At 41.5% G+C, this 23412-nt stretch overlaps 1 protein-coding gene across 3 annotated transcripts in view; it reads right to left on the reverse strand.

The window, feature by feature from the left end:
• Nucleotides 1–18836, reverse strand: part of CD86 (CD86 molecule) — a 90403-nt gene extending 71567 nt beyond the window's left edge. For all 3 annotated transcript variants that reach the window (XM_081087662.1, XM_081087660.1, XM_081087661.1), the window contains exon 1: nt 18735–18836. In XM_081087662.1, coding sequence (XP_080943788.1) covers nt 18735–18748 — 14 coding nt within the window. In that variant the 5' untranslated portion in view covers nt 18749–18836. The remainder of the gene's footprint in view (nt 1–18734) is intronic.
• Nucleotides 18837–23412: the final 4576 nt, after the last annotated feature.

Here is a 23412-nt window from a genome sequence, read left to right on the forward strand (position 1 = left end):
CTTCAGATGACCTATGAGTTTAGCAGTGTGGGCAAGTGAGCGAGATGAGGAAGGTGGGGTTGGGTAGAGTTCAGGCTAGAGACAACAACCCCAGCAAGTGAGGAGCCAATCTTTCCATACCCAGGGTCAGAGAGGGGTTGGTGGTCTGGTGGAATATGGCAGAATGGTGGGGGCGGGGAGTAGTGCTGTGTCACCCCCAGAATCAAGAGTTTCTGGGAAGTGTGGGATCTAAAGTGTGGTGGAAGGAGGCACGTCATCATTTCTCCCTGTGGAACAAGGCCCATCCCTGGGGAACAGCCCCAGGAGCCAGTGGGGAACTGGACCATGGGTCAGGAAACAAGGCTAAGCCAGAGAAGGACTGCAGTTTGTGGAACTGAGGGACTCGTAACTCACCCCCTGGAGACTAGAGATCAGGATTATAACTGCAAGAACACACCCAGTGCTGCTGTCCCAGCTTGCTTGCCCATCTGTGAACAAACACCTCATGAAAGGGCGTGGGCAGAGTTGCAGGGGTGGTGCCAGGGTGTCCATCAGAACTGGTAGTGACTATAGGCTCTAGTGACACGCAAATTCACACATTTTTATGCTTTACATTTATTCCTACCCATTTTTGTATCTCAGTGACATTTAACATTTTCCAACAATACTTTAACATCAATAGCTATAATTGCACCACTTGGAATTTCCACTTTTTACTTTGTCATCATTCGTTCAACAAGTACTGAACCAGTCGTGATTGAGTACAGGCCCTGGGCTGGTCCTGGGATCCAAGGTGAGTCCTTGCCTTCCCAGAGCCTGCAGGTGAGTGTAAGAAACCTGCACAATCTAATAATGTCAAGGTACTTGCCACCAAGTGATTTTCAACATAAACAACTTCACTTATGTATCATAGTGATTAAATACCATCTTAAGAGCATGAAATAGATTTATTAGGTCATATAGGTCACAATTAAGAAAAAATTCCCCAGCCCTGGTCAGTGTGGCTCAGTTGATTGAGCATCATTCTGTGCAGTGAAAGGTCACCAGTTCAATTCCCAGTCGGGGCACATGCTCAGGTTGTGGGCTTGATCCCTGGACAGGGTGTGTGCAGAAGGCAGCCAAGTAATCTCTCTCTCTCTCTCCTTTTCTCTCTCTCTCAAATCAATAAAGAAAAAAAAACATATTAAGCAAAAAATTCCCCAGGCCCTCTATCTCAGGAATGGGCTTCTCCAAGAGATATGGGTTATTCTTCACTTTATAATTTAAATGGCCATGGTGTCTGCATGACCACTAGTCATGGATGGCATGGTAGAGACAACTCACGCACGGGAAGGGTAGACTAAGTGGTCCTGAATTCCTAATTTAGTAATCCTATATTCTAGCCAATCAGTAAGGTTTACAAAACAATACACAAAAGGTGGCCTATTAGTGAACAAATAAGACTCAGTAAAATATTTCCAAGATGAATGAAATACATACAGCAGCAAGCTTACACATTACCAATAAGCTACCAATATCAGTGATGGCACTTTCAGAATTCAACAAAGTATCTGATTCCAAGCTTATTACCCTTTCAATCTTTGCTGTTCTCTGGGAATATTAAACCCGAATTCAGAAGATTGTGATCTCTGAATGGAAAGTGGCCCGTTTGCTTAAGGGCGTGTGCTTACACATTCTGATAAACTGTCATTTCTTTTACAAAGTATCTGCCACCTGCCATTTCCTTTACAACCTCAGAAGAAATAAAATGAGCTAATATTCCGAATGTAAAAGTTGCTTGAAGAGTTAAGTCCATACATTTTTTTTTCTATGTGCTCAGAGGAAAGAATATAATGCAAAACAAAACTAGCACATTTTAACAAATGGCAGCAAATTTCAAATTTAGGGAAGCATGAAGATGTGTGAAAGCACCTTTTTATGCAAAGTATTTATATAAGAGTATAAGTAAAATATGCACTACAGAGTAAGATAAAATAGATTGGAGCATACAGAACACAGACAATATGACTAAGCTTGTTTAAAAAACAAAACAACAAAACAAAACAAAACTGGATGTTTTGAAGCTTCCATTTCACAACAGGGTTAAGGGAGAGGGCATTGCACCCCGCAAGGTTCACTTCCCTGTGGCGTCTTAGTAACCAAAAGCAATGCTCATAGACTTCTGAGAACCCTTAAAATATGCATTTATCAACTTGCACTTGTAGTTTTCAAGTGGTGGTGCAGAACCATCGAGGTGTCATTTTTGCAGCTCTCTTTGCATATCTTTGCTAAAATATTGCAAAGGTCCGCTATCACAGAGCTGTTGCTACTTGAAAGGAATTTTCCAGTAAAACAAGATGTTACTTCTCGTACTCTTGAGTGATGTAAGGAATGGCCTCTTTTGAAAGGGGCCTTAAACAGCTTTCCTCAGGTCTGATTTATTATCGAAAACAATCACACATCAGTCTTGTACTGGTTGGCTACAGTTTTAATGTGAGATGTTGAATGTTTAAGAAGGACAATATTGGTAAATCAATTCGATTTTTGCGTTTTACGGATTAGAGACAAAATATTGCACTCGTCATCTCACTTGAGTTGCATTTTCACTCTGCATGGCCTATTTGCATACAAACAAAAGAGATTATTTTTAAAAGAGGTTTGCTTTGTTTTTGTTTGGGTCCTTTGGGATGACTGTGGTAAGCAAGACTGGACCAAACCATTTTCATACCTTGGATTTCACTATTGTATTATGTCACCCTCCACTTTCTATTTCTCACCACCCACTTCCAATTCATTGGCGGCTAATCTGGGGGTCTACGTCACCTCTTGTCTGAACTACTGTAATAGCCTCCTGGCTGGTTCCCTCTCACTATTCTTTTTTTTTTAAACCTTTTTTAAAAATCAAATCTATTGGGGTGACATTGGTTAATCCTATATAATAAAAGCCTAATATGCCAATTGTTCGGCCAGGAGTTTGACTGCTCACTATGACGTGCGCTGACCACCAGGGGGCGGTATGGAACATGGCAGGCATCAGCAACACAGCACTGGCAGCAGGAGGCAGTGGAGGCACTGCCGGCCCCTATGGGCCCTGAAAAGAGTGGGACTGCGGTGGGATGGTGGAGCAGATGAGTAGCTGGTGCCAGGTCAAAGTGGGTGTGAGCGGGGACCCGATCACCCTGCCGATCGCCCCACGGTGGCAGCTGAGGATGGGGCCGCTGCCCAGCTCACAGCACTGAGGGAGCTGAGTGGGGGGCCTGGTCCCAATCTATCGCCCCACAGATCAGATGGTAGAGCAGGTGCAGGCGTGGAGCCAAGCCAACCACCGGCAGCCCTTCCCCCCAGCCAGCTCCACTTCTGATCAGCCCCCGCCCCCGACTGGGGGTGAGGCCTGCCAGCCAATAGCCCATGGCCCCTCCCCCAAGCCAGGCTGGCCCGATCAGACCTCCCACTGGTGCACGAATTTGTGCACTGGGGCTCTAGTAAAATTATAAAGGTTTCAGGCATACAATTCTACAATACATCATCTGTATATTGTATTGTATATTTACCACCCCAAGTCAAGTCTCCTTCCCACTCTCACTATTCTTACTACTGCCCTTCATCAAAAACTATCTGTTTACAAAATGTCCTTACTTTAAAGACTTGATATCTGTTCTTCATATTTCTTACCAGGGCACACAAGATCTTTCACAAGTGCTCTTCAAAGCCTGAATGTAGTTTTTCTCTTCTGCTTCTATCAATCACCCCGTATAACTTACCCTCCAGTCATACATGAACTATTCACTATTCCCTGGTTCCCAAACCTTTTTAGACTTTTTAGTGGGTGTGAGCGGGGACCCGATCACCCTGCCGATCGCCCCATGGTGGCAGCTGAGGATGGGGCCGCTGCCCAGCTCACAGCACTGAGGGAGCTGAGTGGGGGGCCTGGTCCCAATCTATCACCCCACAGGTCAGATGGTAGAGCAGGTGCGGGGGTGGAGCCAAGCCAACCACCGGCAGCCCTTCCCCCCAGCCAGCTCTTTGTGTTTGTAGAAGCTATTCCTTCTGCATGAAATGTCTTTCCTGCCTTCTCTGTTTGCAAAACTCTACTATTCCTTTGAGATCCAGATTACTCCTTAGTTCACAATTGAACACTTCCCAGCCATCCTTCCCTCTCTTTTCACCATATTTGTATCTTTCTCCCTCTCGAATAACAATATTTATTCTTCCATTATAACAGTTTCTCATTGTGTTAAAAATTCACTGTTCATGCCCTGGCCAGGTGGCTCAGTTGGTTGTAGCATCATCCTGTACACCAAAGGTTGCATGTTTGATTCCCGGTCAGGGTTCATACCTAGGTTGCAGGTTTGCTTACCAGTTGGAATAATTATGGGAGGGAGGCAACTGGTCCATGTTTCTTTCTCACATTGATGTCCCCCACCCCCGTCCTCAAGTAAAGATTTAAATTTTCTTTAAATATGTTTTTAATGATTTCAGAGAGGGAGAGAGAGATAGAAACATCAATGATGAGAGAGAATCATTGATTGGCTGCTTCCTGCATGCCTCACACAGGGGATTGAGCCCACAACCCAGGCATGTGCCCTGACCAGGAATGAAACCATGACCTCCTGGTTCACAGATGAACACTCAACCACTGAGCCATGCCGACCAAGCAAAAAAATATATATGTATTTTTAATGTCACTGCTTATATGTCTGTCATGTCCTGAGTTAAGGGCAGGGAACATCTTTCATTCCCCTTTGCATTCCCAGGTCCAGTAACTGTTATTAAAGTTAATAACTCTGAGCAGATTGCTTATAAGTTTAAAAAGTTCTACTAAGAACTTTAAAAGTATTGGTTCATTTAATCTATACAATAAACATACAAAGTTTTTTATAGGTGAGGAAGCTGAATGTCAAAGAAGTTAGGCTACTTGCCCAGGGACACACAGCTGGTGACCTCAAGATTTTAGCAGGATATAGAATTGAATCTGTTTGAATTTCTAGCCAATAATATTATATGACTATCATTAGAATGTCAGACAGATAGCAGCATACTTTTGGGGGGCATAGCTTGGCACTTTTTGAGTAAGCCTCTCCACTCTGCGGTTTATTAATTGCGTGACCTTGAGTAAGTTACTACACCCAATCTAAACCTCAATTTCCTCATTTTACTGTTTAAAGGGGGGAAATAACACCTCGTTCACATGGTCATTGTAAAGATTCCAGGACAACATAAGTAAGGTTCCTAGCCCCATCCCTGCTCATCACAGCAATCATTTATTCCTTCCTATGAGCCATGCACTTCATATTCCTCCATTCACTCACTTAATCTTTACCGTCTGCAAATTTGAAACTATTAAACCTTCTAACAGATGAAGAAACTGAGGCTTAGAGAAATAGGTAACCTGTCCAAAGTTCCTTTAATCTAAGGAAAGTTTTTCCTAAGGTCCCTAGAACTGAGTGAGACTCTCAAATCAATACTTAAATAGCGTGTAAAGGAATCACTCTGCCTGTATGTGTGAAAATATAACTAGAGACATTAAAAAAACTGGGTTTGAATATTTTTGTTTTTCTTTTTTCCTAACTAGTTTTCCTGGCAATCATGAATACTTAGCAACTCGGAGAATTCTCTTGGAACCAGAATCTTGAGTAAGCCACTAAATGGTCACATTAACTTTTTTATTCCCTGTGGTCTAAATTCTCCATGTCCCTCTAATTTCCACCTCTCCACTGAGCCCTCAATCAAGCACCCCCACCCCCAATCCACTTCCTTCCAACCCCAGCTGAAAATCTTGGGACCATGTCCAACCCGATCGAAAGGGAACCAGATAAATGGCACCTGCCTTAGGGCCTGGAGGCCTCAGAAAGTGTCTTTCTGGGTTCATACTTTCAAACACTCTTAGCTTCTGCACTCCCAGCTCTCACCTGCTTTGCTCCATTTAGTTATTTCTTCCTACATGCTGATTCACCAGTTGTTACCATAAGGCGACAATTTTCAACTGGTGTGCCGTGACAGGCACACTGGTGTGCTGCAAGAATTTTTAGGACATGCAATACCTGACTATTAAGTCAGGGGCACTGACCGCTTTTCCTTTAGACTGTCAAATTAAAAAAAATAACAACAACCAATACAACAATAGCCATCTGGTGTGAATGAATCAAAATTATATCTTTTTTTGGTCAGATCAGCAAAAAAGTATATGTTTTTTGGTGTGCCGCAGCATTTTAGTACAGTTTATGTGTGCCATGAGATGGGAAAGGTTGAAAATTGCTGCCATAAGGGCACATGGGCCCAGTGTTGCTAAGTATTCTGATTTCCCAGAGGAGCTGGACATCCACATTTATGTGACTTCTCCAGATTTTTAAAGTACTGACAATGAATTGTAAAGTTCTTTTTTAAAAATCACTCTTAACGACTACTGTCTGTGTACTATTTTTGGTTTACCAGCCTTTAGTTTTTACCCTCTGCCCCAGACCAATGGCTCCCTATCATTTGGCTGCCAGAGCTTGTTTTAGACCCTGACCCAACACAGCTCTCTCCAACCTCACACCTTTCCATCCACACACTTTTCTGGCTACCGAGAGTTATCTACTCCTCCCCTATCTTCATAATATATAACATGCTTGTCTAGAGCTTTGGTCTAGAATCAGATGGGGGTCTGGAAATCCTGCTCTGCTACCAGCTACGTGACCTGGACAAGTCACTTAACACCTCTAAGATTCAGTTTCCACGTGTGGAAAATGGGGAACAATAATAGTATCTACCCCTTTGACTTGTGAGGATTAAATGAAATAATATACGATGTAAAATGGTATACCAAAATGCCTGCCATATAGTAAGAAATGTTAGCTGGGGGGAAATCTCCTTCCTGAGTAGCTTCTAAATAGGATCTCTATCTGATTCATTTTCATTGTCTCAAGATTAAATAAAACTTTATTGAATAAGTCAATAAACAAACAGTCCCAGCCCCCTCCCTTCTAGCCTGATTCCCTACAGCCTGAAATATAACATATTCCTTAACCACTCCATTCACAATGATCTCCCTCTCCTCTAATCCTCTGTTGCACAACACAGGTCAGAGGTAAAAGCTGCTGGCCTGGGCCAAATCAACCCATCAGGACAATGAAGCACTATGAATGTAAAAATCAGGAGATTTCACCTATAAGGCAACTTTCTGACTTCCCTTGAAAAATAAGACTGAGGTGTGCTGGACCTCACTCCTGCACACAGCACAACAGAGTGGTGATCAGAAGCAATGCTCCAGGTGAGGCTCATCTGCTGGTGTAACACGGCTCCACCATTCACACAATATGAGGGTGTAATAAACCACAAGCCTCCTTCACTCACTTATTAGCAAGGGTTTCCATAGGCACTCTAGGTTTGCCACTCCTGACTCAGAGTCTATACCTCACCACTCGGTTAGTTTTTAACTTGATATCATCCTGCTCTGCTGAGTGATGTGAATTCACTGTAGATTTAACAATTTTAAGCAAAGAAAAAAAGCCTTATTTCTGTAATTTTACCAACTTAGAGGCAACCACTATGTCTATTTTGACATAATCACTTGCTCTCGTGTTTCTATGCATTATCCTATATAATAAAGAGGTAATATGCAAATTGACCATCACTCCCACACACAAAACGGCCACCACATGTGGTCACAGATGGCCACCCCCATGTGGACACAAGATGGCCAGCAGGGGAGGGCAGTTGGGGGGACCAGGACTGCAGGGGAGGGCAGTTGGGGTGGACCAGGCCTGCAGGGGAGGGCATTTGGGGGGACCAGGCCTGAAGGGGAGGGCAGTTAGGGGTGACCAGGTCAGCAGAGGAGGGCAGTTAGGTGCAACCAGGCCAGCAGGGGAGCAGTTAGGCATTGATCAAGCTGGCAGGGGAGTGGTTAGGGGGTGATCAGGGTGGCAAGCAGAAGTGGTTAGGGGCAATCAGGCAGGTAGGCAGGCAGGCGAGCAGTTGGGAGCCAGCAGTCCTGAATTGTGAGAGGGATGTTTGACTTCCCTTTTAGGCCCAATCCCAGTGGCAGTTGGACATTCCTCAAGGAGTCCCAGATTGGAGAGGGTGCAGGCTGGGCTGAGGGACACATAAAACCCCGTGCATGAATTTTGTGCACTGGGCCTCTAGTTTTCTTTATAATTTCACTAGAGGCCCGGTGCATGAAAATTCATGCACTGGAGGGGGGTGTCCCTCAGCCCCGTCTACCCCTCTCACAGTCTGGGAGCCCTCAGGGGCAGGAGGCGACCCAGCAATCAGGGGAAGGCAACGCCCCATCACACCTCTGCTGCTGCGATTGCCAGCAGCGCAAGCCTCGGCTGGCCCTGGTTACCTGAGCCGCGGGCGGCCCTGGGCAGCTGGGCAGCCACCATCTGAGGCTTGCCTGCAAGGAGCAGACACTCAATGCAGTAGCTGCCCCCTGGTGGTCAGTGCACTCCCACAGCCAACCTCCTGCAGCCGGTCAACCTCCCGCAGCCCCTGCTAGCTGGCCCTGATTACCCTGATCGCTGGCCAGGCTGAAGGACCCTACCCGTGCATGAATTCATGCACCAGGCCTGTAGTGTCTTTATAAATTAAAAGGAGACATAATAGGCATAAGTTATTTAAAGTTCAGAAGATATGCACATGATTACAAATTATAGAACAAGATTTTATTTTAATGTTTTTGGCATCCTACGTTTACATAAAATATATTTTAGGTGGCTTTTACCTTATTCACCTTCATTGTCTATAATTAGGAGTTCTACTATGGCAACTTCTAGATTATAGGTAAAAATCTATTTGCTAGAACTGAATCAGAAAAGGCAAAGCTAAAGAAAATTGAGTCTTAACCTAAAATATAGGAATCCATAAATAAGAGGTGTTGGTGAGGATGTGGAGAAAAGGGAACCCTTATGAACTATTGGTGGAAATGCTGATTGGCGCAACCACTATAGAAAACAGTATGAAGGGTCCTCAAAAAATTAAAAATGGAACTGCCCTATGACCCAGTGATTCCACTTCTAAGTATATATTCAAAGAAATCCAAAACACTAATTTGAAAGATCCTATGCACCCCTATATGCATTACAGCATTATTTACAATAGCCAAGATATGAAAGCAACCCAAGTGCCTACCAATAGAACAATGTATATAAAGGTGGTTCATATATACAATGGAATATTACTCAGCCAAAAAAAGAATGAAATCTTATCATTTGTAACAGCATGAATGGATCTGGAGGATATTTTGCTAAGTGAAATAACTCAGTCAGAGAAAGACAAGTACTATATGATTTCACTTATATCTGAAATCTAAAGAACAAAATGAACAAACAAAACTAAAACAGGATAATTGACACAGAAAACAGACTGATGTTTGCCAGAGGGGAAGGGGTTTGAAGGACTAGGTGAAAAAGGTGAGGGAATTAAGAACTACAAATTGGTAGTTACAGAATACTGGGGATGTAAAATACAATGGAGGGAATAGAGTAACAATATTGTAATAGCTATGTATGGTATCAGTTGGGTATGGCAATATCAGGGGAACACTTTGTAAAGTATAGATTATCTAATCAGTATGCTATATACCTGAAACAAATAAAAAATTATATTGAATGTAAGTTGTAATTGAAAAATAAAGTTAAGAAGAAAGAATAGATTTTAAAGAAAAGATTGTGAAACCTAAAATATTTTATTTCCACACTAGAGGCCCAATGCACGAAGATTTGTGCAAGAATGGCCCTACCTTCCTCTGGTTGCCAGCACTGCCTTCACTCCAGCCCAGAGCCGCCTTTCCACCTTCTCACGCTGCCCAGAGGCCCGGAGCAGCTGGAGCAGTGCAGAATGCCTGCATTGTCGCCATGGCGACAATGCAAGCATCCCGCCCCACTCCTGGCCACTCGGCACCTGCATATGCAAATTAATCTGCTATCTTTGTTGGGTTAATTTGCATACTCACTCCTGATTGGCTGGTGGGCATCACAAAGGTACGGTCAATTTGCATCTTTCTCTTTTATTAGTGTAGAAGCTTTTACATCTATTATAAATTCATATAAACTTCATGGCACTGGTAAGTACTCATAGCCACATTTTACAGATGAGGGCACTGACATTCAGGGAGCTGGGTAGCTTCCCCAAGGTGATACCACTAGTAATATAAAACTACCTATTATTTGACACCAGCCTGACTGACTCAAAACTCTGGCATTGACTCAAAACTTTGTCATTTATATTTATTTTTTTAATCACAGACACTTACTCAAGACACAATGCTGCTTACAGACAAATGGGACAGCTACCTTTGTGCTCCTGTGGAACCTCACACACTTCACTGTCATAAAAAAATCATCACAGTTGCTATATTTACCACTAAGCTGAGCTCCTTGAGGAGAGAAATCATATATACTTATCTTTGGTGCACTTCTAATGTGTGGCACAGTGCCTGAAACAAAGGTGCTGAATGAACTGAAAACACTAGAACACAGAGAAATAGACAGTGGCCAGAATGGGTGTTTGCTTATACAGATGCTTCTCAACTTATGACAGGGTTATTTTCTTATTTTTTACTAGCGGCCCGGTGCACAGATTCATGCACCAGGGGGTGGGGGGGGGGTCCCTCGGCCTGGCCTGCAGCCTCTCACAATCTGGGACTCCTTGGGGGATGTCAGACTGCCAATTTTGGCCCAATCCCTGCAGACAAGAACAAGGGACCCCACTGGTTCATGAATCCATGCACCAGGCCCCTAGTATGCATATAAGATCTTTGGTTAATCTCTTTCCGCCCTCCCCCTTCCCCTCTGAGATTCATCAGTCTGTTCCATGTTTCCATGCCTGTGCATTGAGCGTCTGCCCCCTGGTGGTCAGTGCACATCATAGCTACAGGTTGAGCAGTCAGACGGTCACTTAGGCTTTTAATAGTATATATATAGATAGATTCTAGCCATTCTAATAGGTGTGCAGTGATAGCTCACTGTGGTTTTAATTTTAATTCCCATAATGGCTAATGACATTGAACATCCTTTCATGTACTTACTTGTCACCTGTACTTACATATCCTCTTTGGGGAAGTGTCTTTTTATATCTTTAGTCTTTTTTAATCGGATCATTCATTTGTTTGTTTACTATTTAATTTGATAAATGAAAATATCTAATTGGTGTTTGACTTGGTGTTTCTTTAATATCTAATGAGAATGAATATTTTTGTCATTTATATTTATATTTTTTAATCACAGCTATTAACTGCACTGGATTGCTTTTGTCATTTTATTTTATTTTATTTTATTTTTTAAAATATATTTTTATCCATTTCAGAGAGGAAGAGAGAGGGAAAGAGAAATAGAAACATCAATGATTAGAGAGAATCATTGATCGGCTGCCTCCTGCATACCCCGCACTGGGGATCAAGCCCACAACCCAAGCATGTGTCCCTTGACTGGAATCAAACCTGGGACCCTTCTGTCTGTAGGCTGACGCTCTAACCACTGAGAAAAACCAGGTAGGGCATTTTTGTCATTTTATAATTGTTTTATATTCCCAGTTAGACTATTAAAACTACATGTTGGCTATTTCTTCACAAAGCCTTAGAACTATCAGGTTCTTGATAAAGATTTATTCTTTAGTTGGTTGAAAATATTTGTAAGATGGACATGATGATCTAGGTTTATCTTTTGGGTATTTACTTAAGGTTTTGCTCCATGGGAATTTCTGGCTGGTAGTGACTGGTTTACTTCATTCTTTTTATTATTATTCGGTCTTTTATTAGATTTTCTTTTAGTAAAATCTGATTAATTTGATTCCCTAATATAGAACTGTGACATTGGGTTATTTGGCAATCAAATCCCTGAGACTATGGAAAGAAAATTTAAGACTCATTTTGAGTTCAAAGCTTTCTAAGAAAGCGCTTTAATACTTCTCCATTCCAAGTCTATGGGGTTTTCTTCCCTGCTTATTGAAATAAATGATAGGTGATCCCCAAAATTTCACTCAAACTTGTTTTCTTCTTTTCATCACCAAATTCACCAAGGTTTTCATCTTTGAGAAGCCTTGAATAACAACTTTCTATTGCTTAACAAAACAGTGGAATCTGTGTTTGTACCAAAATCCCAATGTGTAAAATGACAACTACAAAAATCGTTTTCTTCCTGAAATCCTTCCCAAACCAGTTTTGAGTGGAATAAGAAGTATTGACTTTTCTCTCCCATGTTTAGCTGTTAAGTTAGAGGATACTCCAGGTTTGGCTGACTCAACTCAAGTTGTTTCCCTGTGGCTCTTTACGGACAGCAGAGGCAAGTTTGGTCCAGTGAAGAGGTCCCCTTTCATCACCGAATGTTTTTCAGCAATAGTCTGTTTGCTGTCTCCACATTCTCAGCTCTCTGAGGTCTACTCCTACTTAACTGGGAGTATTCTGCAAAGGTCACTGAAGGCCTCAGGATTGACATTTTCAGTCATTCTCCTACTTCGCCTTTCTGCAGAATTTGATCCTGTGACTACCCTCTGCTTTGTGAAACATTTTTCTCCTCTTCACTCAGGTAACCTAATCGTTTTGGACACTCCCCGTCCCACATATGAGACACGTATTCAGTTTCTTTCTCTGGCAGTATGCATTCTTATTAAGGTACTAGTGGCCCGGTGCACGAAATTTGTGTGTGGGGGGGGCTGCTCTAACTGGTTTGGCTCAGTGGATAGAGCATTGGCCTGTGGACTGAAAGGTCCCAGGTTCGATTCCGGTCAAGGGCATGTACCTTGGTTGCGGGGGTATCTCCAGTAGGGGATGTGCAGGAAGCAGCTGATTGATGTTTCTCTCTCATCGATGTTTCTAACTCTCTATCCCTCTCCCTTCCTCTCTGTAAAAAAATCAATAAAATATATTTTAAAAAAAAGAAATTTGTGAGGGGGGGGCGTGTCCCTCAGTCTGGTCTGCACTCTCTCCAATCTGGGACCCCTCAAAGGATGTCCTACTGCCGGTTTACAGGTATCAGGCCTAAACTGGCAGTCCGACATCCCTCTAGCAATCCGGGACTGCTGGCTCCTAACCTCTCACCTGCCTGCATGCCTGATTGCCCCTAACCACTCTGCTTGCCCCCAACTGCCCCCCCCCTATGGCCTGCTTGCCCCCTCTTTCCCTCCCCACTGGCTTGCTCACCCCCAACACCCCCCCCCCCATGGCCTGATCACCCACAACTGCCCTCCCCTCTTGGCCTCTAACTGCCTCGAACTCGGCCCCACCACCATGGCTTTGTCCAGAAGAATGTCCGAAAGGTCTCCTGGAAGGTCTCCCAGTCTAATTAACATATTACTCTTTTATTAGTATACAGGCCTGGTGCACGGGTGGGGGCTGGCTGGTTTGCCCTAAAGGGTGTCCCTGATCAAGGTGGGGGGTTCCCTTGGGGTATGGGGTGGCCTGGGTGAGGGGCCTGTGGTGGTTTGCAGGCCAACCACACCCCCATGGGGTGAGGGTCCCTCCTGGGGGGAGGGGGGGCATGGCCAGCCTGGGTGAGGGGCTGAGGGCTGTTTTCAGGCTGGCCACCCCCCCCCCCCCCCCCCGGTGACCCAGGCCCTCAGCCCCTCCTTCAGCAACAGCCAGGGTGGGAAGCTTGGCTTCCCCCATCACCAGCGGCAACCCAAGCCTCCTGCTCACTCCAGCTCCGTGGCTGCTGCTGTCTTTGTTGGGTTATTTTGCATACTTGCCCTGATTGGCTGGTGGGCATAGGGAGGGACGGTCAAGTTGCATGTTTCCCTTTTATTAGTGTAGATTTTGTTCATTTACCAAATGTATTCATTTATTAGGGATAGTGGATGAAAAGGGGCACTGTAATAAATCTGAGAGTAACCTCACAGAGTGATGTGATAAAAAAACAAAAAATATTCCTAACTGGGCAGGTCCTAGGCATATAACTTCTTAACTCAAAGGTTTATCTTTGCCTTGACCAAGCCCTGTCCATTGTTTTTGTGCATCTAGGTTAATACACCATTGAAATGCTTCTTTTGCAGACCACTCAGAAGCGTAGTCACTTTCAAGAGAGCACATAATCTTGTTAACTATCCTGTCATTCAATCCCTGCTTTGCTTTCTTTCACCTTCATGTAATCTTTCTTATATTCCCTTCTTAATTCCAAATGCATAAAAGAAACTGCAAAACTGTCACTCTTCAGAGCATTTGAGATCTTGTTTCCCAGCAATCGTCATCAGTTTGGATCAAATTAACTCTTATAAAAATTCTCTACAGGTTTAGACATTCTTATGTTGACAGGATGTAGTAACAAAGTACCATAACTGAGTAGCTTAAACCACAAAAACGTATTGTCTCATAGTTCTAGAAGTCAGAGTTCCAAAATAAAGATGTTGGGAGTGTTGATTCCTCCCAAGGACTGTGACAGAGGGATCTGTTCCAAGGAGGGATCTTTCATTGGCTTGTAGATGGCCCTCTTCTCCATGTCTGTTCACACCATCTTCTCTCTATCTGTGTTTCTGCATCCAAATTTCTTCTTCTGTGACAACCACCAGTCATTTTGGATCAGGGCCTACCCTGATGACCTCATTTTAACTTGATTATCTCCAAACATGATCACATCTTGAAGTACTGATGGTTAAGACTTCAACATATGAATTTTGAGGGGACACAATTCAACCTTAAAACTGAGTTGCTAGAGTCACTTTTTCCATTGTATCTCATGTGCTCAATGTAGAAGGTTGGTAAATATGTTTTGTCTTTCCATGGACACATCCTCCTCTTTCTTGCATCTCTCTCCTGCTTTGCTGCAATCTATGGTCCCTCCTTGGAATTTATTTTGGACTCTTCATCCTACCTCCTTAAATTTCAAAGTTTTACAGGTTCCATCCTTGGCTTCTTCTCACTTTGCCACCTCTCTCTAGTGATCTCACCCATAACAGGAATTTCAACTATCAGCTGTACTTATGCTAAAGACTCTTAATGTCTACTCCAGCCCATATCCCTTTCTTGAGTTTTGCCTGTATAACCACTTGTCTACTTGCACATCACCATTCACTTGCTCCACACAATCTCAAATTCAGTATTTTAAAAAACGAACTCAACTTCTGCCCTCTCTTTCCCCCTGCCCAAACCCAATCCACTTCCTATAGATTCCCTATTTTGGGGGGAAGGATGCCACCGTGTATTTAGATCTCTTCTTCCAAGCTCCACATCTGTCAAAACCAAAATCCTGTCAACTGTAGTTCTTAAAAATCTTTTAAATGCATCCTCACCTCTCTGGTCCCACCATAAGTACCCTGGTTTCATGTCCCTAACACCCATCCTTGAATTATTACGATAGTTTTCTAAATGATTTCCTTGTCACCTCAAATCAATTCTGCATTCTGCTGCCAGAGGAATTTTTAAAGCAAATTTTATCGTTATCTCTGCTTATTTATGTGTGACCGCTCAAACTTAGGCTATGACTTTGGGATAATCATGACTGGATGCCTGGGCCCTGGAGGCTCCTTGTCCTGTCCCTCCCAGTTTCTACCTCATCCTCTTTTATTACTATCTGTAAGGCATCTTCTCGTAGCTATACTTGCAATTCCATCATGCACCCTATTGTCTATTCACCCATACCTTGGATCTTTAAACCAACGTGACACCCTTCCCCGTGAAGTCCACAGCTGAAGGTCTATAAAAGTATCTGAGTGATCTCTCCCCTCCTGCACTAGCTCTTTGCTTCAGGATTTATCTCTGTGCCTAACCTGGTTCTTAGCTTCCTTAGCCGCACCCTCCTCTCCAGCATTTGGCTTCCCTTTGTGGTCAGTCATTCCCTTGAGGTGGCTGGCCTTGTACGTAGGCTCTGCCTGTTTCAGGTCAGCTTCCCTTGCAGCCGAGACTGGGGCTGTCCTGATGGGCTCAGAGGGTATTAACCACCTGCCTGAAAAAACCTTCCTACTGTCATCAAAAAACCTTTCTATTGCCATCGTATTGCCATCAATAGTTGTATAATCTTAGACAAATCACTTTTCCTCTAGTATTTCTAAATTCTAACAGTAATAGTAGTAAAAACAACTGATAATAATTACTGAGTAATTATCAGAACAAGGTCCTAAGCACTTTACATGGATTATCACATTAAAATCTCATAACCACCTTATAATAAGTGACAATTATGCCCGCAATAAACATAAAAATCTGAGGACTACAATTATTAAGCAACTTGTCCAAAGTCATATAGCTAGAAAGTGGGAGGAGCTGGAATTCAAACCCTAGAACTAATGTTCCAAAGTATAGCCACTTAACCACTACACTATTCTTTCTTCCAACATGCAGCTCACTCTCTAGAGCAGTGATGGCAAACCTACGACATGCGTGTCAGAGGTGACCCGCGAACTCATTTTTTTGGTTGATTTTTCTTTGTTAAATGGCATTTAAATATATAAAATAAATATCAAAAATTTAAGTATTTGTTTTACTATGGTTGCAAATATCAAAAGATTTCTATATGTGACACGGCACCAGAGTTAAGTTAGGGTTTTTCAAAATGCTGACACACCGAGCTCAAAAGGTTTGCCATCACTGCTCTAGAGCCATGCCATCACATCCATAAAATAAGAAAATGAGGTCTCTAGTGTCTTCTACATAGAACATCCTATGAAAACAAGCCCATTAGGATCTAGTGAATTATGGGTAAAGCTGGTATATTTGAGGAGAAGTCAAGATACAAAAAAATTAAGTACAAGGAGCCAAAGCCCTAACAATGAAATTTTACAAATTATGAGTTATTGGTTTCTTTTTCTTAGATATTTAAATTTATTTTTCTGCATGCACATATAATCCAAGTTTAAAAACACAAAGTAGAAAATAAAAATTATCTATATTTCTGTATTTCTGATTGATGTTGTGTGTATACAGGTATCATGTATGTAATAAACATTCTGATTTTTTGTTCTTAAGCTAAACATATCAAAAATTGTTCTACAATAGAATTTTTAATGATTGTATGGTATATATGGATATTCCCTAATTAACCAATTACCTATGTTCACACACTTATTTCCAAGACTTTCCCTATTAGAAACAATAGCAAGAAAAATATTCATGTCCTAAAACTTTACAGACATTTATGATTATGTCCTTACAATAAATTCCTAAAAGTTAAACTGCTTGGCTAAAGGAAATACACACTTTAAGGGCTTTTGAATCTGTTTGAATCAACAGATTATTGTCCAGAAAGATATTACCATCGTCTGGTAATAAAGACATAAAATGATCCTCCCTCCTGAGAAGCCTGCCACTTTGATAAAAGAAAAATAGCATTTCACTGTTTTAATTTGTATTTCTTTTATTTCAGATAAGACTAAACATTATTTATTGGTCATTTATATTCTAAAATTTCCTGCTCATAATCAATTTTCAAGCACTTTGAAACAAAGAGAATCTAGACAGTGGCCTGTGGTTCTATCGACAGCTACAAGCAGTATTAACATAATTAAGTGGTACCACTTCTGTGGCTCCACAAAAATTGTAAATTCTGAAAATATTTTTCATACATGTGTAACATTTCAAAATTCCACTGGAGGGAAAAGTAATCTTTACTTGGAAATTAAATTCTAATCTTCTGAAGAAAAAGGAGCGAAGCCGTTTTCCAAACCACTAAGCAGTGGGTAGATTATTTACTTCTGGTCTTAGATTTTCAAAGACCAGTAGTAGTAAATAACAACTGACCCCAGTTGCCACGATCCAAGAGAAGGGAGGTGTGACCCCTTCCAGTAAGTCACAGCCATAGGGGACTGCCAGGGCATGGAGAAACCCTGTGGTGTACAACCAACCGGCAAGAAAGATTTTAGCCCTGACCCTTATGAGCGGTGTGAGCTTTAGCCTCTTCAGCCAGTTATCTCATTCATGAAACACAGTGATGATAGCATTTTCCTGAGAGTCATGGCAAAGATTAAAATTCAGTGAGATGACAGTAAAGTACACAGCACACCAAGCATGTTCAATGCTTAGTAGCTAATTGAATTGCTCTGCTTTTTTCCATCACCTCACCCTACTCAGAATCTCCCATGGTTTATTTGTGACTCATTATCTGGGTTCTGTATTTTCTTTTTATACCTCATCTTCCTCTTCCTTTTCCTTAGCCTGTTCCTTTCTACCTTCTCTATCGCATTAACCCAGCTCCCTGCCAAACCGACATTGGTATACACAAAATTTACTCTCTATTAGTCATGTTTATGCAGACATTTTAAAATTTCATGTTCTTAACATCAACAACTGAAACACTGAAATATTTGAAAAACAAATTTACAAAATTAACCACTTAAAAAACAACAACAAGCAATAACAATTTGAGCAGCTCAATAATTCCCTCCTTCAAGTGGCAGTCAAATGTCTTTGATAGAAAATGTTTAAAAAGCTTCCCCGCCTTGGAACTCTGGAATCAACCTAGAGTGGATACTCCAAGAAGGGAAGAATGGCTTTGGGACTTTAGCTAATGTTTCATAGCATCCAGTGGTCGGCAAACTCCTTAGTCAACAGAGCCAAATATCAACAGTACAACGACTGAAATTTCTTTTTGAGAGCCAAATTTTTTAAACTTAAACTATATAGGTACATTGTTATTAACTTAATGAGGGTACTCCTAAGGCTTAGGAAGAGCCACACTCAAGGGGCCAAAGAGCCGCATGTTGCTCTCGAGCCGCAGTTTGCCGACTATGGGCATAGACCATTCTTAATGTATATTAGCATCTTGGGCAGGAAAGAAAGAAAACAGCACCTTAACCTCAGCCTGCTGCTGAAGTCACTTAATTAAAAGTTGCCTTTCAAAAATAATAAGAAAATAATAATAATAAGAAGAATCACTTACCATCTGAGATCCATCTTGGCTGTGTTCCCCGTTGGGCTAATGTCTGGGAATGACCCCACTTGTCTGTCTGTGTGTTCTGTGTGTGCTCGTCTGCGTTATAGTGGAAGGTGGAGCAATCTGTTCAACTCCTGTGAAAGCCTTCCTTCTCAATGACTTTCTCAATGACTGTACACCCTGTAACTTTCTTTAATAAAAGCTGTTCCTCTTTTCTGTTTTGTCAGATTTTGCTGACACTTGTGGAATTTAACCCTTTCATTGCATGTGAATTCATTGACCTTTTCTAAATACATGTTTAAAAAATAATTAGTGCCTTGAATTCCAGATACAACATGGAGAGAGGCAGACTAACCCCCCCCCCCTTCCCCCGCTTGAATTTCCCTAAAAAACCTAGAAAATAAAATAAAGAGAGGAGGGTAAAAATATCTTCATCTATAAAATAGAATCAAAGAAAATTCTATAGACTTTGGTAAGACAATAAATGTGATTTATTATGCATCTGGATTGGGATTGAGAAGCTTTCCCCTGCTGATTACCACCACTGAGATGATGGAGGATTTTAACGACCTTTGAGGGCAAGAGGGTGTCCTCCTGTGAGAGTTGCACAATCAAGCATGGCAACAAAAGCTACTGCTTTTATTATTTCATTTCTACTATAGACAAAGATAAAAATGGTCAAATAGAAGATTCCTGAAATAGAGGAATATTTAAGAAAAAGCAGTATCCTACAATTAAGAGATGCACATGTAAGGGAAACATAAAAGTCATGAAGTAGAGACTATTACCAGAAAAAAAAGCAATCTTCACATACGAACTAAAAAGGGCACTATTATGGAACTCAAAGGGTGTGTCAAAACACTTATGAAGATAAATTTTTATTTAGATAATTATTGTGGAAATTTTAAATTCCAAAGACAAAAAGGGCTAAAAACAAAATTTAAAAGTGGGATGACTACAGAGAAAGATAAGCTTTGGCCTCTTACTCAACCCTAAATATCAGAAAAACATGAAACAATATCTATGGAGGTTTTTTTTTAATCCTCACCCAAGGATATGTTTTTATTAATTTGAGAGCGAGAGAGAAACATAGATGTGAGAGAGAAACATAGATTGGTTGCCTCCTGTATTTGTCCTGACCAGGCATAGAACCTGCAACCTAGGTATGTGCCCTGACTGGGAATCAAACCTGCCAACTGATCCACCTGGCCAGGACTCTATAAAGTTTTGAGGTAGAACATTCTCTACCCAGATAAGATTCCAGTTAAATGTAAAGTCAATATAAATGTATTACCAAAGAGACATATGAGTTTGGGGGCACACAATTTAGTCCACAACAAATACTTTTCATATCTATTAAGGCTATCTCTTTTTATTACTTTTTTTTCAAAATCTTCTAAAGTCATAGATACTATTCTTTCTACTTACATTCTGGAGTAATTTTTTTATTTAAAAATAAATCCTCCGTTAAGTATTTTAAGAACTTATCAGTAAATTTTATAATTGTGCTATTTTCATCATCTATTCTACTTTTACACAAGCTATATATAAGACAACACATTATTATTACTTTGCTTTGGATAAACAGTTATCCTTTAACACATTTAAATCTAAAGAAAAAATAGATTTTACTTTCATTTATTCCATTTCATTTACTCCATTATTCCATTTTAATTTTTGTGTATATCCAATTTTCTGAATTATTCACATTCTTTGTGCCTAAAGTTCCCCCCCACCCCAGCTTTATGGAGGTATAATTGACATACAACATTGCATAAGTTTAAGGTGTGCAATGTGATTATTTGATACTAGAGGCCCAGTGCACGAAATTCATGCACTCGGGGGAGGGGGCGTCCTTCAGCCAGGCCTGCACCCTCTTGCAGTCTGGGAGCCCTTGGGGGATGTCTGACTGATGGCTTAGGCCCGCTCCCTGTGGGAAGCGGGCCTAAGCCATCAGTCAGACATCCTTAGTGCTGCCATGGAGGCAGGAGAGGCTCCCACCACTGCCACTGCACTCACTAGTCAGGAGCCCAGCTTCTGGCTGAGCAGCGCTCTCCCTGTGGGAGCCCACTAACCACCAGGGGGCAGCTCCTGTGTTGAGTGTCTGCCCCTGGTGGTCAGTGCACATCATAGTGACCAGTCGTTCCACTGTTTGGTCAATTTTCATATCATCCTTTTATTATATAGGATACATATATATTGCAAAATTGTTACAACAGTGTTAATTAACAGCCCCATCACCTCACATAAGTACCATGCCTAAAGTTTGTGGACTTTTGTTTTCTTTTGTTTTTTTATACTTCTTGAAAAGTATGTATACTGGCAGTGAATTTCATAAGTATTTGTCTGCAAAAGCATTTCTCTATCATTTATTAAAAGTATTTTTGCTGAGCAAAGAATTTGGGTTAACAGGTTTCTTCCTTTCAGCACTTTAAATATGTCAGTACATTGTCTTCTTACTGGCACAGTTTCTGGGGTGTAGGAAGTCTGCTATAATTTCTATCCTTGTCCTTCTGTAGGTAAGCTTTTTCTGTGTGTATTTTTAAGTTTTTCTTTTTTTGTTTTTAGCAGTTTGAATATTGATATAAATTGAATTATGTCTCCCCAAAGCTCATATGTTGAAGTCCTAATCCCAAGTACCCCCGAATGTGACTTATTTGGAGATATAGCCTTTAAAAGGGTGATTAAATTAAAATGAGACTGTTAAAGGTTGCCCCTAATCCATTATGACTGGTATCCTTATCCTATATAATAAAAGCCTAATATGCTAAGTGTCCAGTTATCCATTCAACCAATCAAAATGTAATATGCCAATGATAATGCTAAGGCCTTTCAACCACTCGCTATGACGTGCACTGACCACCAGGGGGCAGACAGTTGACCAGTTGATTAGTCATTGTGACATTCTGACTGGTAGGTTAGCTTGCTGCTGAGGTCTGGCCAATCAGGACTGAGCAAGACAGGCCGGACATGCGCTGGAGCCCTCCCGCAGTCCCTCCCTGGCTGGCCAACCTCCCACGTCCCTCCCAGCCCCGATCGTGCACTGGTGGGGTCCCTTGGCCTGGCCTACACACTCTCAAATCCAGGACCCCTCAGGGGATATCAGAGAGCTGGTTTTGGCCCAATCCCACAGGCCAGGCCCAGGGACCCCACTGGTGCACAAATTCATGCGCCGGGCCTCTAGTAAGAAAAGAAAGAGACACCATGGATGACATCCACGGACAGAAGGATAACCATGTGAAGAGACAGCAAGAGAACAGCCATCTGCAAGCCAAGAGGGGGTGGACCAGAGAAAACCAATCCTGTCAAGCACCTTGATCTTTAACTTGCAGCCTTCAGAACTGTGAAATATACATTTCTGTTGTTTTAGCCTCCCAGTCTATGGAATTTTGTTGTGGTAGCCCTAGCAAACTAATACAAATTTGATATGCCAAGGACTGGGTTTGGTTTTGGTATTTATCCTTCATGGTGTTTTTTGAGCTCCTTAGGTCTGTGATTTGAGGTAAATTCTTAGCCATTATCTCTTCAAATGTTTTTTCTTGTCTCATATTCTCTCTCTCTACTCCAATTGCATGTGTATTTTACCATTTGATATTTTCCTTCAGCTTTTGGTTGCTCTGTTCTGTTTCTTACACATTTTATTTTTTTCTCTTCCTTACCACTTTATAGAATTTCTATTGACTGATTTTCAAGTTCCATCAGTTTTTCTTTTGCTGTGTCAAGTCTACTGATGGCCCTCTTTAAGGCATTTTTCATCTTTGTTAGTGAATATGTTTCTTTTAGCATTTCTATTTGATTCTTTCTTATAGTTGACATTTCTCTGCTATCTGTCTGATTCTACATGCTGTCTAACTTTTCCATTAGATCCTTTAACATCTTAATTATAATTATTTTAAATTCCATGTAATATAGTTTCAACAACTGTGTCATGTTTTTGTATGGTTCTGATTATTACTTTGTCTCTTCAGATTTTTATTTTTCTTGCCATTTTGTATGTGTGCTCCTCCCCCCATCATATGTTGAGGCCCTATTTGGAGATAGAGCCCTTGGGAGGTAATTAGGCTTAGATAAGGTCATAAGTATGAGGCCATTATAATAGGATTAGTGCTCATCTGAAAAGAGACATCAGTGAACTTTATTTCTCTCTCTCTTATCATATGGAGACATGAGAGGACAGCCATCTGAAAGTTAGGTAGAGAACTCACATCAGAACCCAACCATTCTGGCACCCTGATCTTGGACTTCGCAGCCTCTAGAACTGTGGGAATAAATTTATGCTGTTTAAGCCACCTAGTCTATGGCATTTTGTTATGGTAGCCTGAGCAGACTAAGACAATTTCACAATTATTTTTTGTCAAAGTCAGATGTGTTTTATACATAATAGATACTGAGGTAAATATGTTTTATCCTTAAAGATAAGCCTGCCTCGACGGGTGCAGCCACTGTGGAGAACAGTATGGAGTTTCCTCAAAAAACTGAAAATGGAACTCCCATTTGACCCAGTGATCCCACTTCTAGGAATATATCCCAAGAAACTAGAAACACCAATCAGAAAGGATATATGCATTCCTATGTTCATAGCAGCATAACTCACCATAGCTAAGATTTGGAAACAGCCTAAGTGCCCATCAGTAGATGAGTGGATTAAAAAACTTTGATACATCTACATAATGGAATACTATAC

The sequence above is a fragment of the Myotis nattereri genome, assembly GCF_964212035.1.
Source record: "Myotis nattereri genome assembly, chromosome: 3".
NCBI classification, from domain to species: domain Eukaryota; kingdom Metazoa; phylum Chordata; class Mammalia; order Chiroptera; family Vespertilionidae; genus Myotis; species Myotis nattereri.